This window comes from Echeneis naucrates, chromosome 7 (assembly GCF_900963305.1).
Source record: "Echeneis naucrates chromosome 7, fEcheNa1.1, whole genome shotgun sequence".
Classification (NCBI taxonomy): domain Eukaryota; kingdom Metazoa; phylum Chordata; class Actinopteri; order Carangiformes; family Echeneidae; genus Echeneis; species Echeneis naucrates.
Genome location: NC_042517.1, coordinates 24,439,953 through 24,456,222, shown reverse-complemented (window position 1 = coordinate 24,456,222; position 16,270 = coordinate 24,439,953). Strand labels below are relative to the sequence as shown.

Here is a 16,270-nt window from a genome sequence, read left to right as displayed (position 1 = left end):
ATAGATCAACCGCCACAGCCACAATCTTCCCCATATAAATTCCTGAAACTCTTCTTCCATATCTGGCCCAATTTTAGCATTCTGATGGAAACCCTTCTTGATGTCAAAAATACAAAATGATGCTGCTGGACTCAGGTGTAGAAGAATATGAGCCAGCCTTCTTTTGGGTCAAAAATACAATTTTGCTATCTGGGTTGCAACACTCTGGACATTATGTAAAAGAAAATTGATAGTGATTTATGATGCGTACGAGTCATATTGAAATTTTAACAATGACAATCCACCTGCTGTGCTGGGCTAAAGCAGGATGTTAATGATGCTGCAGATTTGATTTTATTAAATTTTTATTTAAGAGCGCCTTTCAAGTTACAAATAGAATAAATTAAAATCACACAATAAAATAGACCATTGTAAAAAATCAACACAATAAAATAGGGCATGAATGATAAAAGCAGGGAGGTTTGAGGAAGTACGCAGTGTGGAAAAGGTGAGTTGTGAGTCTTGATGTAAAGGTGGGGACAGAGTCACAGTTACGGAGGTCAGGTGGCAGGGTGTTCCAGAGCTGGGCAGCAGAGCGACTGAAGGCTCTGCCCCCCCCCATAGTGCTGAGGCAGCCAGGGGGCACAGCGAGGTGGATGGAGGAGGAGGATCTGAGGGAACGAGTGGGGGTGGTGACATGCAGGAGGTCAGACGGGCAGGGAGGGGCGAGGTTGTGGATGGCCATGTATGTGTACAGGAGGAGTTTGTAGGTGGTCTGATGTTTCACAGGGAGCCAGTGGAGGTGCTGGAGGACACACTGGGCTCCCAAAGTATCTCAGTTTCATGATAAGATTTACTGGTGATGATCGGCTACACCAAATCTCTTCCTTCAGTCATTACTTAAGCGTAGAAACACAGAATATGAAAAAATCTTTGCAAATAACCGACAGAAAGAGTCTCTCTCTCCTTTGGATGTGTCCTGTTGACATTGTGAGAATGCTGCTGTGAGAAACACTGCTGATTTATGTCTTCTGCTGCACTCAAGGAACACAAAAACACGAGAGCCTGAGCTGTGAATGTTAAGCTTTTCTCTCAAGGAAGTTTCTGTCTGATGAGTGTGACAGCATCCACTAAGGGAAATGTTTTGACTGCGAGGCTCTTCAGCATAGTTTGTCTGCTGCAAGACTTTCTAGACTGAACACACTAGACTGTCCCATCTCAACACTCATTACAGCACACCACACACTTCATATAACACTGTTCTCTTTGGTAAATATAAATATTAAATTGCATCAGACCTGAGATACTTAATATATTAAATTTGTTGCTTTTACAGAGACAGAGAATAGAGACCAAACTCAACTATGTCTTGTCTAAATATTGACTTCTTACTGTCAGCTGTAAATTTAACCAACATACAATTTTTGATTTCGGGCAGCAGCAATTGTAAACAGCAATTGCCAGTGACTGTTGAATTTAAAATGACAATAGTGGCAATCAGATTTTATAAAACACAGCTCGCTAACTGACAGACTTCATCTGATTCACTTTAAAATGGGAAGGGTCTTAAATAAACTCATGCTGGACACCGGATGATGTCAAGTGAAATGACTGAATGGCCAAGCTGTGTTGCATTGTTAGTTAGTCCTAGTGTGATAGTGTATTGTGATCATTAGAAAATCTGTTATTTCGTTCTAACTGCAGGAGGAAGATATAAATGGAAGCGTTGGAAGAGTTTGTATTTCCAGATTTATACACTTCCTCTGGGGTTGCCAGATTTTCAGCAATTCCAAATCCAATAGTTTCTGACATCACCCAGGAGTAAATCAGATGCTCCTGCTATGATCGGTCGTGTTATTTGCATTGGAAATGTTATGAGAAGAAACTACCACCACTTTATAAAAAGTGAAATGACCAGTCGAGAAATAAGCTATTTACTCAAAAAGGCCTTAGGAATCAGCTGACCTGCAAAAGTCACACAGCTGCAGTGTGCTGGTCTTTCCCTCTTGTATGAGAAGAAGTCTATAGAATAAAAATGCACTTCATAGACTCCATTACCTTAGAAGGTCATATTGATTCTGCTGTTTACCATGTCAGCACTTAACAGCATGCAGCACTCTGAAATGTAAACACAGCAAAGAAAAAGAGGGCCTTCAAGAAGTCTGTATCTTTTTAATTCCCCCTCTGTTCTTTTTCTGCCCCCGGCCCTATGTCAGTGTGATCACTGATATAATGCGGAACTGTTGGCCAGAGACGGAAAGGTTTGTCCTTTCCCGTACTGGCACGTGATTAAACCTTTTATCTTCTCTTCTTCCTCCTACTCGTCTTTTCCCTTGCTTTCCTCACGACTCTCCCTTCTTGTATGCCAATATGCAGAGCCAAAGAGAGGCTGCACCCGCCCAGGAAGGAGAATTAAATCCGATGTGTATTCAGTGGAGGTAGTCTGCGTGACGACTGGTCCTTCTACACAAGCTGCGTTTGACAGGTGAAGCATGTGCACACCGAGATATCGCAGTAGACACCGTCTTGGGACTGCTTCATTTCAGCATTTACTGAGACCAACCAAAAGAAAAGCGCTAGCTTCATGACTTGCGTGAGCTCCCATAGATCTCAAATCCCCTCAACTATAATCACAAGTGAACAGCCTCCACTCCAGAGATACTTTAGCAGCTTCGCTGTTGTTGAAAAGCTTGGAGGGGCTTCTCCCAAAATGAAGGGTAATTAGTGAACTTCACCACTTCAGACGAACGAGTTTGTTGCTGCTGTTATTCAAATGTGTCAACTCAGCTGCATACTCAACCCCATCAGTTTAATGAGCCTAAATTAAGATTGATCGGCACAAATGCACAGGCCTTCATTGATAAATATACACTGTCTAAGAGAGGAGGAAGCATTGGAGGAGAGGGTCGAGCTGGCCTGGCCCATTGTGGGCACCATGTTTGATCTGTATGTGGAGAACTTTAGTTTTTAGTATTTGAAATTAACATAATTGCATATAGCTTATAGTTACATGTTGATATATGCACATGCATATAGATATACATGTGCATATTGATTAACTTAGCCTGAATCTTTCTTTCTCTCTCTCACACGCATACAGACACACTAAGAACAGAACATCTGTGAGAAGCCCCCCCCACCCCCCCTTTGGAGATGCTCTAAATAAGAAAAGACTGAGAAGGTGTTAAGACAAACAGAGACCTTTTTTTATAAAAGCAGATTAAACCAGATCTGCTGTGGCAGCTGATGTAGCAAGATGAAAGGGCGAAGTGTAACCTTTGGGTGGGCATTATAGTTATTAGGTTGCAATAATCAAAATGACCAGCGGAAAAGCAATAATGGTGATTTTCTCTGAGTTTCATTCGATGGGCAGGTGATTCCTCTGGGTAGGCAAAGCTTATATCTACGTGTCAGAGCTTATCTATCAGTGGTGGGCCACCCAGAGACCGAGGGCCCACCTGTCAACCAAGGGATAGATGCAACTAATGTGGTTAAAGTGGTTGCAAGTCAAGAGAAAGTGCAAAGAAAAATCAAGTCGGTGTGTTTCCTTAATCACTTTAAAATCAAGTGGTGACCTGGCATCATCATAACCAATGTCAATGTTATCTTTCCAGTCTCATTGCATCCCTGTATATTGTCATTTATATCAGCGTCAACAACTTACCTGCAATAAGCCATCAGCTCTGTGCATGTCAGGACAAAAATCAGTGATGTAAAATTGTCAAAGACTGTTTCCATCTACCTTGTAATTGAATGAATTTTATAGAAGTACAGATCCAGCATACTGCCAGTAATCCAAAGAAGCAGCAACTGCTCATTTCTGTATTCAATGCCATTAACATTTCGGATTAGTGCTTTAAAAACTTCACCAGCTAATATGTTTTTGCTTTGTACTGATTCGGATAAGAGTAAGAAACCGTGACCCCGATCATTCAAAGGCAGTCAGTCCCATTCAAAAAGGTAGCACATTTGAGATAATGACCCATTTGGGGACATGAAACTAAAATGAAAATGTTAATACAGTGTTGTAGTATAATAAGATTTCTGACCAGCATAGCCTTGTTCAAATACTTATGAAAGAAATACAAACTAATGATAAAAAACACAAAGGTTAAACACTGACTTGAAGATGAGGAAGAACCAAATTTAGGAAGTTTCTCATTAATCCCCAAATCTATCAAAGAAAAGAACAGCTAACTTAGCCTTGAGGCAGGTTGCCCTTTTAGCTGATAAATTATCTCAGCATGCAACTGACTAGTGTTGGAGCAGGTAATACACAAAGACACATTCTTTAGACTTGCTATATGCTGCATGATGAGGAACACAAAGCTTTGCAGACCTGCGGCAGCTCACCACATTTGCCAAGCTATGATTGAACACTGGAATTGGATTGGAAGAGGGGCTTAACAAACAGGCAGTTTCCCAAATGTAATTTAATGCAATGATACTTTTGGATAACCACTGAAGACATCAACAGATAAGAGGTCAAAGTTCAAAGATGGAGATGTTTCACTTTCTTACCTTTCTCCACAGCAGTGACACCCATGGATGGTTGACCCAGGCTTGCTCTCGTCTCCCACTTGCCTTCATCAGGGTGGTACATCTCCACTGAGGCCAGTGGGGTCTGCTGCTGATTCATGCCCCCCAATACCATCACTTGGCTGCCCAGCATGACAGCTGATGCACCTGCCCGTGCAGTGGGCAGCGGTGGCAACTGGCTCCATGTCTGGCTCTCTACATCCAAGACCTCAACGCTGTCCAGAGGTATCCCAGTCTCACTGCAGCCCCCCAGCACATAGATCAGGCCTTCATGGTAAACAGGAGTGCAGTACACACGACACTGCAACATGGGGGGCAACTGCTCCCAGTGCAGGGACTTGACAGGACTCACCGCCATCTCCTGTACGGGCATGTCTCCGCAAGCAAGAGGAGGGGACGTACCATCACACAATGTGAGGACTAGAAGGAGATGTACTAGGTGGAAAGGAGAAGACAGTCAGGGAGTCAGGAGCCAGACAAAAGTGAAGCAAACCGAGCTATAGCAGATGAAACAAACAGGGTCACAAGTTTGTTTCTGTCTGTTTGAGTGATTGCTGGATCCCCTGAGTCCACAGAGGGAGACGAAACCAAAAGATAGATAGTGAGAGCAGAGTATGTGAGGATGAAGAGGAAGTGGATGCAATTGGGTGAGAGAGTGGACAGAATAGGGGAAAAGAGAGAGAGGGGAGGAATGAGGAGAATGTCTAACTCCTCACTCAGATGTCATGACTCCCTCTGTATTCAAATGTTTTATTCATCCAGATGTTTTCATGCAGTGATGCCATCTGCCTTTAAAATCCCCTCTATTCCTTCCTCTTTGGTCTGCCTCTGCTCTTCATTGCATCCTGTCGACAGGTTATTTTGGTTTTATTTATTACTTTTTAATTTTTGCTTGCTTATATTCCTGGGAAAAAAAGGACTCTAAAAAAGAGTGTCCCAATTCTTAATGATTAATTCCACACAAAAAAAAGGTGGCACGGCATCAAAGACCAGGGGAGAGTTGCTGTGCTCGGACCTTCACCAGTGCTATAATAATCCAAGAGAAAATCTCCACAGCAAAGAATGTTACCAGTCTCCCTCAGCTGCAGTTTCACCATTTGTACAATTTTGACATATTCAGTGAGAAAAAATCTTGTGATTAATGAAGCAAAGTCTATACAGGAAAACTCAAAAGGAGTGTAATTAGTGCAAGACTTGCACTTTGAGAAAAACTTTCCTCCAAAAAGAACTCCAAATCCCCCAGTTCTTTGAATCCCTGTCACGGTGTCTTCTCAACTAGGTGCTTCGCAGTTTACTGGTAGCTTTGGAGAGGATGAGACTCCACCCTCAGCAACAGCCAACCTGCAAGAGCAAACAACACAACATAAGGATTAAACTAGAGTATAAATAAACAAAGATTTCTATGTGGTCTTTGATCATAAATCAAGTATAGGATCTATATTAATACTATAATTAAGTTAAAGTAAAGGTGTCAATACAGGCAGTAAATCTTGCACCCTCTATTCAGAAAATGCGCCTTAAAACCAGCCGTCTGGACTTCTGAAACTTTGTGATATCACAACAATTTGAATTGCTGATTTTTGGTTCTCAAAACCACAACTATATCTTCCTGTGGATATCAACAGTTTAACTATAACACAGAGAAACTGCATGTAACCATTAAATATGGGCCGTTTATACTCAAGGAAAGAATCCAGACACCGTGTCTGTATTATAAATCATACTGTTACCTACCTGGCTGCCCTGGCAGCTGCTTTTTTTTTTTGTTTTGTTTTTAATCTTTTGTCACAACATTCATAAGGGAAACGGTGGGAATGAGCATCACACACTTTGAAACAATCCAACAGGAACATGTGCTGCTGCATCAAGATAAACATCATGCTAGCCCCGTGGGTTGGCACACCCCCGCACCGCAGCACTGGACTGGTTTCATGCATGAATGTTGGGAATCTATCCATCTGTCCATCTTTACAAATACTCCTCATGCAGTGTGCACTGTGAAGTGTTTTGTTTTTCATCATGTTGCAGCATTGGTTTTCTTTTGTCATGCTGTATGTGCTACATTTTTCATTTGTGAACCAAAATCGTTTGAGCACACGGACCCAAAGCTTCAGTTTACAAATCTGAGGACAGCAACTGTGAATACCAGATAAAGGATTTTAAACCATGTACACAAATTCCTAAACCCAGAGTTGTCACATTTGCATTAGATTTTTTGTCTACAATAGGTAATTTGTGTTGATTAACACAAGTATATGTATATATAGTATATGTATATATATATATATATATATATATATATATATATATATATATATATATACACATATACTCTTCTACTACTTTTTCTGTTTCCGGGTTGCGGGGCTGCTGGAGCCAATCCCAGCTCACATCAGGTGAAGGGCGGGGTCACCAGTCCATTACAGGTCCAACACACAAAGACAAACAGAGACAAACAACCATTCGCATTCACACCGATGGTCAATTTAGAGTCACCAGTTAACCTAAGCGTGATGTCTTTGGACAGTGGGAGGAAACTGTAGTACCCAGAGGAAACCCAGGTAGACACGGGGAGAACATGCAAACTCAAATGAATGAGAAAGTGTGTTCAAACATTTGGCCTGAACTATATATATATAAAAAACAAATTAACCATTTTTATTTTTTATTTCTTTTTGTCTTTCCTATGCCCAAGATTGAAACACCGGAGTCAAATACCTTGTATGTTTACAAATATCTGGTTATAAAACTTTTTTCTGATTCTGAGTCTGAAAGTGTTGGATTTATATGGCTAACTGTTAGCTTCTTTCAACAGGTAAGTCTTCAAAAGGCACAGTACGAATTCTAAAGATCATAGTGAATCGAACTCATTCATTCATTCATCTTCTACCGTTTATCTGTTTCTGGGTCGCGGCGGGGTGCTGGAGCCAATCCCAGCTCACATTGGGTCATCCTGGACAGGGTTAGGGTGTAGCCCATCGCAGGGCCAACATCCACTCACACCTACAGGCAATTTAGATTCACTAATCAACCTACACATTCATGTCTTTGGATGGTGGGAGGAAACCCACACAAGCACAGGGAGAAAATACAAACTGCACACAGAAAGGCCCCTGGCCCAGGACCAAACCCATGACTTTCTTTTTGTGGGGCAACAGTGCTGCCCACTCTGATTCAGATTAAAACAAGAGAAAAATATTATCAAACTAACCCTAACCCTTCAAACATCCAGAGGCTGGAACGGAAGTGTGTCTATTTGATGAAAATCACAAGAATCATATCAATACTTCATGGTACCTGACTCATGAGGTGTGGGTTTTTTTCCCATAGTTGAGAAGTAACATCTCCCAACTTTGTGGTGATTATTGCTTCAGAATGAGAATACATTGGTAATCCTCTCAGCTACATCACAGTCAGATTGCCAATACATGTTGTGATCAACATCGGATTCATGCAGCTCACAACAATGGCCTGTCTGCTGGGCTGTGTGTGTGTTTTAGGGGACAGGTTGCTCAGCAGGGTGTGTGGGCACTGTGGCCTGAGGAATGGGAGAAAAGTTGCCAGGGAAGCACCATATGCATTTGTGTTTTTCATTTTCTGATCTGCTGTCCTTGTCTTCCCATAAACTGTACAGGAATAAATATACTGTATTAATGACACCTTTGTCCTGGTCCCCGTGAGGGGCCTGGACCCTGTGAACACTGACCTTTCACTGGAAAGGTGACCAGAGATTTGAGGACAGTAGCGGAGAAGCTAGGGTGCATCCACAATTACATATATGGGAGGTCACATCTACATGAACACAAATCTGGAAATCTACAAATCTACACGTCTACAGGAGGAAAAACAAATGACTGATGAAATGAAGAGTGTTTGGTTCTTCATACTGACTGACGGGGGGTGGCGCTGCCATAAAACATTTGAGGTTTGATTTGTTGAGGCCTTCTGACATTCCATCTACCAGCACTTCAAAAACATGTGGTTAGTTAATTTTCATCTTTAAAATCCAAATGGCTTCTGCACCTCTAACTCCTCCCCTGCCTGAAAAATGGTGTTTCTTTCACCTTCATGCTGCAAATTGGTGTTACAATGTTACGCTTCAATATGTTCATCTGACAAGTATTTATCATTTTGAAATGTCGACAAGTATTAATGGTCCTGTATTGTGACATGGGATTAACACTTGCAGCATTAATTTTCGTCTGTTAAGAATTTAACAGCGCTGATTTAATTTCTCAATGCACCTCTGAGAGTGGCCTTCTGTCCCCATCTAATTTTGCTGCTATAGGCAGAGATAATCACCCACCAAGCATTAGCCAACACTGTGTTTAGCTGAGCACTGACCAACACAAAAGGCAGCGTGGTGTTGAAGGGTAGTGTGAATATGTGTGTATGCATTGTTTTGTATGAATCTACTGTGTGTTGAGGGGCAAAAAATGGGAGAAGGCCTGAAAACAACTGGAGTAGGGAAATGTACAAAAGTGAAATTATCCAGGTGATTGGACTCAACAATTGAAAAATAAAATTTACATTGAAATATTGAAAAGAATAAGTAAGAGTAAATAAACAAATAACATTCACCCCACCCCTTAAATTGAGTTTATCTTTTTCAGTTTTTTGTGATTCTTTAGTGTATGTTAAAGGCGGGGGTAACACCTCACTCAGCCGGGGGAGGGAGCCAGTTGATTGGGATGGCCTCTCGCATAATTAATCATAAAGTTGTGTATGTAGAAGTAGTAGCTGTAGTAATGATAATAATAATAGTATAATTATGAATAATTACTGTAATAGCACTACAATAATAATAGTATGTAAATAATAATAATAAGTATATAATGATTGTAAACATATTATAAGTAAATAATTTGTCAGGGCAGTATTATTATTATTATTACAATGCCGTCAACATGTTATATTTATTGTGTCAGAATTGAATGATCATTTAGATTCAAATATTAGGTGTTAAAGAACAACAATGATAGTACTGGAAACAACAACAATAACATTTACGACTACAAAAGTAGTAGCAACTAATAATCATAAAAAACAATTCTAGATAAGGGAGAAGAACAATAGTGATGGTGACCTTTATCGTGGTAGTAGTAGCAACAACAACGGCAGCGATAGCTTTTATATATACAGTAACGACAAAAATACTTAGAGTAATTAGAATAATAATAATAATATCAATAAGAATAACTACAATAACAATAGTAATAACAACAACAACGATTATTATTATTGTCACTATTGTCACCACCACCACTACCATCACATCAGGCCAGGCACACCATAATTCACCTGTGTCTCAACTTGGTATACCAAGTGTGTGTCTGTGTGTGTGTCTAAATCTGACAGTGATGTTGTGCATTTGAGATGGCAAGTTTCTAGCTCAAGTTCAGCCCTGCTGTTCAATCATTTCCATGCTTCTTTAACACTAGGCTGTGTAATTCAATGCTTATCAATACAAAATTCATTCATTCATCTTCTACCACTTATTCGTGTGCCGGTAATGAGATGTACTGGAGCCAATCCCAGCTCACACTGGGTGAGGGGCGGGGTCACCCTGAACAGGTCACCAGTCCATCACAGGGCCAACACACAGAGACAGACAGAGACCAACAACCAACGCAAGATTTTTGGTCCGAGCCGGAAGGTCCCCCACTGTTATTTTCTCCTGCCTAAATCCGGAGCTGCCACACAGAAAGGCCCAAGGCCTGGAACCAAACCTGTAACCTTCTTAATGTGGGGCAACAGCACTGACCACTATGCCGCCGTGCTGCCTCCCTGTGGATCTCCTTCAGTAAATCCAGTGGAGATGAGCAGACATGGAGAACTGATAATGTTGGAGAAAGCTTTGATTTAATTCACAGTACATTTCATGGAAATCTTACATCAGTCCCTTTATCTCTATTTCAATAATTAGGCGACTTAAAGGGGGAGTGTTATTCATTCATGAATTTCATCTTTTAAGTAATGTAGGTAATTTAATGTAAGAATCTCTTTGAGCCAGTCCGTTGTGTAACACCAGCCGGCCAACGAGAACTAACCGTTCTTGCGCTGCTCAGCTGCTCAGCTATGTTCCGGTTATTAGCTATGAATTGTGCCATGTTTGAGTATGTGGCATATGTGACTATGACCACGGCTCCCTGGGGTGCTCTGTCCCTGTTACCAACACATGCTGATGCAGCCTAACACAGTGAGCGGAAAACACAACAACACTTAAATGTAGGAATCACAGAGTACGTTTACAGCTGCATGTCAGTGTATCTCCTCAGTTCAGTTTTACTGAACTGCCAAAGGATGTGAACCAAAACAACACTGAATATACACATTATTATAATTATTTTCAGGTGGTCTTACATTATGTGAAGTACCACACTAACATGGAAATACTGCGATGGGATGTCATCAGTGGAATTTGAGGATCAGAGCCACACAAGATGATTATTATCATGTTCACCATCCTCAATAGATATAAACCAATTACTATTACAGTGGGAAATATGTCAACACATAATCTGAAGTATTGCATTTGATCATGATGCTAAATGAGAAGTTACACAATCACTGAAAACATTACATTCCATACAGGGATTACAGAAAGTCAATGGCAAGCCAACAGTTGGCCACATATTTTAATCTGGACCCAAATGATGAACGGACCTCCAATGCCATCCCAGCAGGCTTAGCAAAAAAAAAAAAAAATAAATAAAAATAAGAACCAAAATAGGACATTGACTTTTTCCTGGGCCCCAGCTGGAATAATGCACAGCTTCAGTTAGAACATCGTAGAGGGCTCCAAGGGTTTTCTACTTAAATTGGAAACACAGTCATCAGCTGAGAGTCCTCCCATGAGACAGAAACATCTATTGCCTCCTCCTGAATTCCTCCAGAGGTTACTCTCAGTGTATTTCTACCAAACTTATTAGGCTGATGAAGCTATTGACAGTAAGAGCTGCTGGAACCCTGACTGCAATCACTACCATCCTCCATGTAGCAGAGTGATCACAGCTATAACCTGATACCTGAAGCTGCTAACTGCTAAATAGTCACGCTGAATTCGGTCACTGCATCTTCTTCTTTTGCATTTCACTCATCAGAAACATTCACACTCTCCCAAATCTCACAACAGTTGATACATTCCTCTTGACATTAAATCAATTGTTTAAATCGAAATCCAAATCTCACATATGAAAACATCAATCACCTTATCAAACACATCAACATCAAAAAAGAAAGAAAACACTTGATATTTGTTTGATATTTTATTTGAATTTACTGCTTGAGATGAAGGGAAAAAAAAAGCTGGCACTCATCTCTGTATCAGCTGATATGAATAAAACATTATTCCATTCTAAATTTCTACAGAGAATAAAATACACCAGTGTACATAGCACATATTTAGACCCACTTGCCAAATATATAATTTGATACTATCTATTCTACTCTGCAGGTGCAGTAAGTGAACTCATCTGCAGTGAATTAAGTCCATATCTCAAAGGAAGTCTGTATTGGTCTCTTTCTGTCAAGCTGTCCCCCATGATCCCTCTGGACACAGCAGACCGACACAGATAGCGAGAAGAAAGGTAAAGAAAGAGTAGTTAGGTGTGAAGTGGTGATATATTCAGTTTAGAGATAAACTGCCTCAGGTTATGTTAATTCATTTTGAATATGCTAGAATGCTAGGGTAATGTTGTTTACATGGGCACATAGATACATTAGCACATAGCAACATTACTTTCTATTGTGTAACGGTGTTTTCAAGTGTAAAATAAAGAGGCATTGGTCTGGCACAATGGTGCATACTGGCCCACTTTTATTTGAATATGCTATTTCAAGTGTATTACATATATATTAAATATCATTACAATAACTATTTCATTTCAAAACTCCAATCCTCTGAATGGAAGCCCCATTCACAATAGCCCTCTACCTATAGATGGAGACAGCAGTCCTTATTTTTGTTGATCAAGAAGCACCAGCTGCAGTCCAAGACGGTGGAGCTACATTTCACTCAGGTTGAGAGGTCTACCAGATGGAATACTTAAAGAGGCATAAGCAAAACAGTGATTGGCTGCAGCACACGTTGTAAACAGAAGCCAGCACTGTGAGGTGATGATTCTGAAAATAGGACCCTTATTGGACAGCAAAGCCAAACATCTGCAGTGGAGTCCAGATTAGAGATAGAGAGCTGGACCTGGCCATAATAGGGACACTTAAACAAATGTAGAAGTCCCCATTTAAAGGTACTTCACCGCGCCAAACTCCAAAGAAACTGACCACGCTGTAGCAGTGCTTCGGCTTGTCTAGCTGGATACTGTGCAGCAGAGCTCTGACCACTGAGCCGCACATACATCACATCTAGTTGCAGTTCAGCCTCTGGCTGATAATGATACATTATTTAGAGTCTTTTGTGGCTGAATGTAACAAAGCTCCATTTCCATCTCTTCAGGCTCACTGAGCTGTATAAAGACACAAGTCAAAATAGGGATTAATATTATTTCTTTTTATTAAACTGTTTATTCACTGTCTGCTTTTGTCCTCTTGGTTTAACATCAAAAGGTGTGTCAACTTTTTATGAGATCGATGCGCACAGTCTTGCAGCTAAATATTTTATTATTGTGTGACCATCACCAGCACTCCCTGGAAGCTATATTGTTGATCCTTATTGAGTGAAATGACCTTTGTGTGGCAGGGAGGGCAGTGCTACACCTCAGCGACTCTAAGCGCAACCAAAGGACAGAAGATTCAAAAAGATGGAGCGGAAGGAAAGCAGGCGGAGCTGGTAGGAATTAGTGGAGTGAAGGATGTAGTGCTTTTCCTGGCACCTCACTCAGGATTAAGAGAGTCCAGACCTGTGGGTTTTTCCAGACCTCTGTGAGCCCAATAGCAAGGTCTGGCTATTACAGATAACCCATATCAAAATACCTAAATGTGTTTAAAGGTGTGAAACTGGTATTTTGAACCAGAATCCAAATATGTGAAAATCCCCCCACTTATGCTGAACAGCATTTTTTTTTTTATCACAGTTGATACCCACCATTCTGATTTCTCACCATATTTTGTTCATAATAATTTTAAGTGAAGTTTAAAGGTGAAGAAATCAATATTTTCATATTTACATTGAATCAAATGACAACACAAGTCATGAAAGTTTTTTTTTTTTATGACAAACCAAGTGAGACTTTGCTCACTCATTTGTTTGTGTATGTTTTAGGTTCTCACAGCTTATTGTTTTAGTTTGAAAGCCACAACTTTTGTTGTTCAAAAGTGCATCCTCCTCTGCACATCTTCTTTAAACTTTCAAAAGGTGCCAGTGTTAAAGCTGATGCAAGAGCCAAATTGAACTTGATTGTTATGTGATAATCTTCTTATTTTTGAGGAGTTGAAAAATATATAGGTCCTCAAAGATGACTATAAAGACAGACCGTTTATTATTAATTGGAAAACCATGTACCATTGGTTTTTGAGTTGCCTTCAGTTTGTAATTTAAATGTCATCTTGGGGTTAGGGTTATGGTTAGGAGGCGTAGATGGGGCTGAGGAGGAGTGAGGGGTCAGTCACACAGTTGCCACACCCCTAATCCAACCTCTAATGGTAACCATACATACTATTGCATTGAAGATTTGAAACTAGAGATTAGGAAAACATTTACTGATTTAATAAATCAAGGGAGAAGTAAGGCCTTTTTTCCCATACACTTCAATTCATTCTGACTTCTTTTAACAAACAATAAGGGTTATTAGATAAAACGCAGGTTTAAGGCTCTTTAGCTTTGGACTCACTTATGCAATCTGCAGTGCAGCAATATAAATAAAACTATTATATAGCTAATCAAAATATTAATTGGAAACATTTTTATTTTTCAGGGAATGCAACATTTGTAAGAAAAGTATAAACATCAATGACGCTCATTCAAAAGCTCAAAGGGCAAGTTAGCTCCCACCACGTGGAAAGATCTAAAGAGCTGCAGATTCCTGCTGCTGGTTGCAGCAGAGCTTCTATCTGTCGATTCCAAGGCTAGAGCCCCCCCGCCCCCCTCCCATCGGATCAGAACATCGGAAGAGGAATTAATTTGGGGAACTCTAGTTATAATAGTCTAAAGCTCCCCATGAATGTCTTTCATTTAAAAGACTTTATCAACCCTGACGAAGCAGAGCTGGTGAGCAGCCTATCCTTGAATCAGACATAACAGGACAAATCCCAGAGTGTTCACACATTAGTAACAAAAATACAGTTTGACAGTTTTACTGGTCTTATCTGTTTCTTTATATGTCCCTCTCTATTTGTCTGTTGTCTTGGCTACAAGTCTTAGTAAAAATAGCTGGGAATTTATTGATCAGTTGTAAATGGTCGTATGCCTCTCAGGTTTCCTTCCTTTCAAAAGTTAATGCATGATGTTTTGACAGAAAAGATTGCTTTCAACCTAAAATACAATTTTGTAAGATAGATAACACATCTGCTGTTCAGCTCAGTGATTACCTAAGTAGCGATTCAAATGGCCTTTCTATTGAAAGCAGAGGGGATAAATAATTGACCAGGAGCAGACATGTTCCGGCTAAAATAGCATTGTGTAAGGTAGATATTAGGTTCACACAGTATGCATTATAAATCATCAGGATGATGTACATGAAGTCCTACTCTCCCTACTGTAGTTGCCCGATGTGAGCTGGGATTGCACTGTCCACACTTCGAGATACAGGCTCAAAGTTCAGGTATTTCAGATTTAAGCCCATAGAAGCACATACACATTGAAAAATCATCTTTCCTGTGCTCTCCTCCATGAGGGCATGTGGAAGAATCAGTTGTTTGTAAGAGCATGGAATATTAACTTCTACTGATAAACTGATGAAGGAAGATTTGGATCACACCCTTCTGTTTTTTATTGATTATTTATTTATTTTTATTTAATTTTTCATCATAACTGCTCAAAAGATTTCAAATTATAACTTTAAAAGGAAAAACACAAAGGCTCTCTAAGCTGATAAATAAAAAACAAAACCTACTTTTTTGTAGCAACCAAGAAGTCAGCTAACGTTTGCTCAGCACTGTGTTTTTTCCCACAGTTAAACAATATTGACTCATTTACTGAAGCAAACAGAGCTGGGAGACATCAAAATATGCCTATCGACTGCAGCTCAGTGCCGAGTAATAAACCCCAAGTGGACCAATTGTAGTTCTTCATGCTCTGATGGAAATGTGCTCAACACGCTTCAGGAAAACTTCTATATTTCAACCAGCCAGAAGAAAATGCCCCTGAAGTCTCTCATCATAAAAGCAACAGTGTTTCAGACGCATCTATTGTGACTAGATCCCAACAAACCAAATGGGGGACATAAGAATGTTTGAGTGGGACAATGTGGAACACATAACCAATGCTGAGAGACAGTAAAGTAAAGAGAAAGTATATAAAATGTTCACAAAATTTTGATATAATGTCTATTATAAAAAAATAAGCATTTCTATTCTTGCTCCATACTGTAAGTCGTAACATCTCTATGTTTTGCCCTCTAGTGGATGCAGGTGAAAGGTTGGACCTTTAGCATGTGAAGGACTTAAGTATACTTTATTTGAATGCGACTTTCCCGACTCCCACGCTAAGTAAATACAGTAAGCATAAAAGGAAGCTTAAGTTTCAAAGTTCTTATGGTCTTATGCCGTAGTCTGCTTGCAGTCATGTAATCCCTTTTTTCTATCTTAACTGTTAAAAGTACAGTTCTTCTTCTCATCAAAACAGAATCTGAGAAAA

At 40.1% G+C, this 16,270-nt stretch overlaps 1 protein-coding gene across 8 annotated transcripts in view; it reads right to left on the bottom strand.

Moving 5' to 3' along the window:
* Positions 1 to 16,270, bottom strand: part of klhdc8b (kelch domain containing 8B) — a 202,985-nt gene that overhangs the window by 150,973 nt on the left and 35,742 nt on the right. For 7 of the 8 annotated variants that reach the window (XM_029507410.1, XM_029507408.1, XM_029507407.1 and 4 more), the window contains one exon: positions 4,501 to 5,859. In XM_029507410.1, coding sequence (XP_029363270.1) covers positions 4,501 to 4,891 — 391 coding nt within the window. In that variant the 5' untranslated portion in view covers positions 4,892 to 5,859. The remainder of the gene's footprint in view (positions 1 to 4,500; positions 5,860 to 16,270) is intronic. The other variant, XM_029507413.1, reaches the window with a different exon arrangement.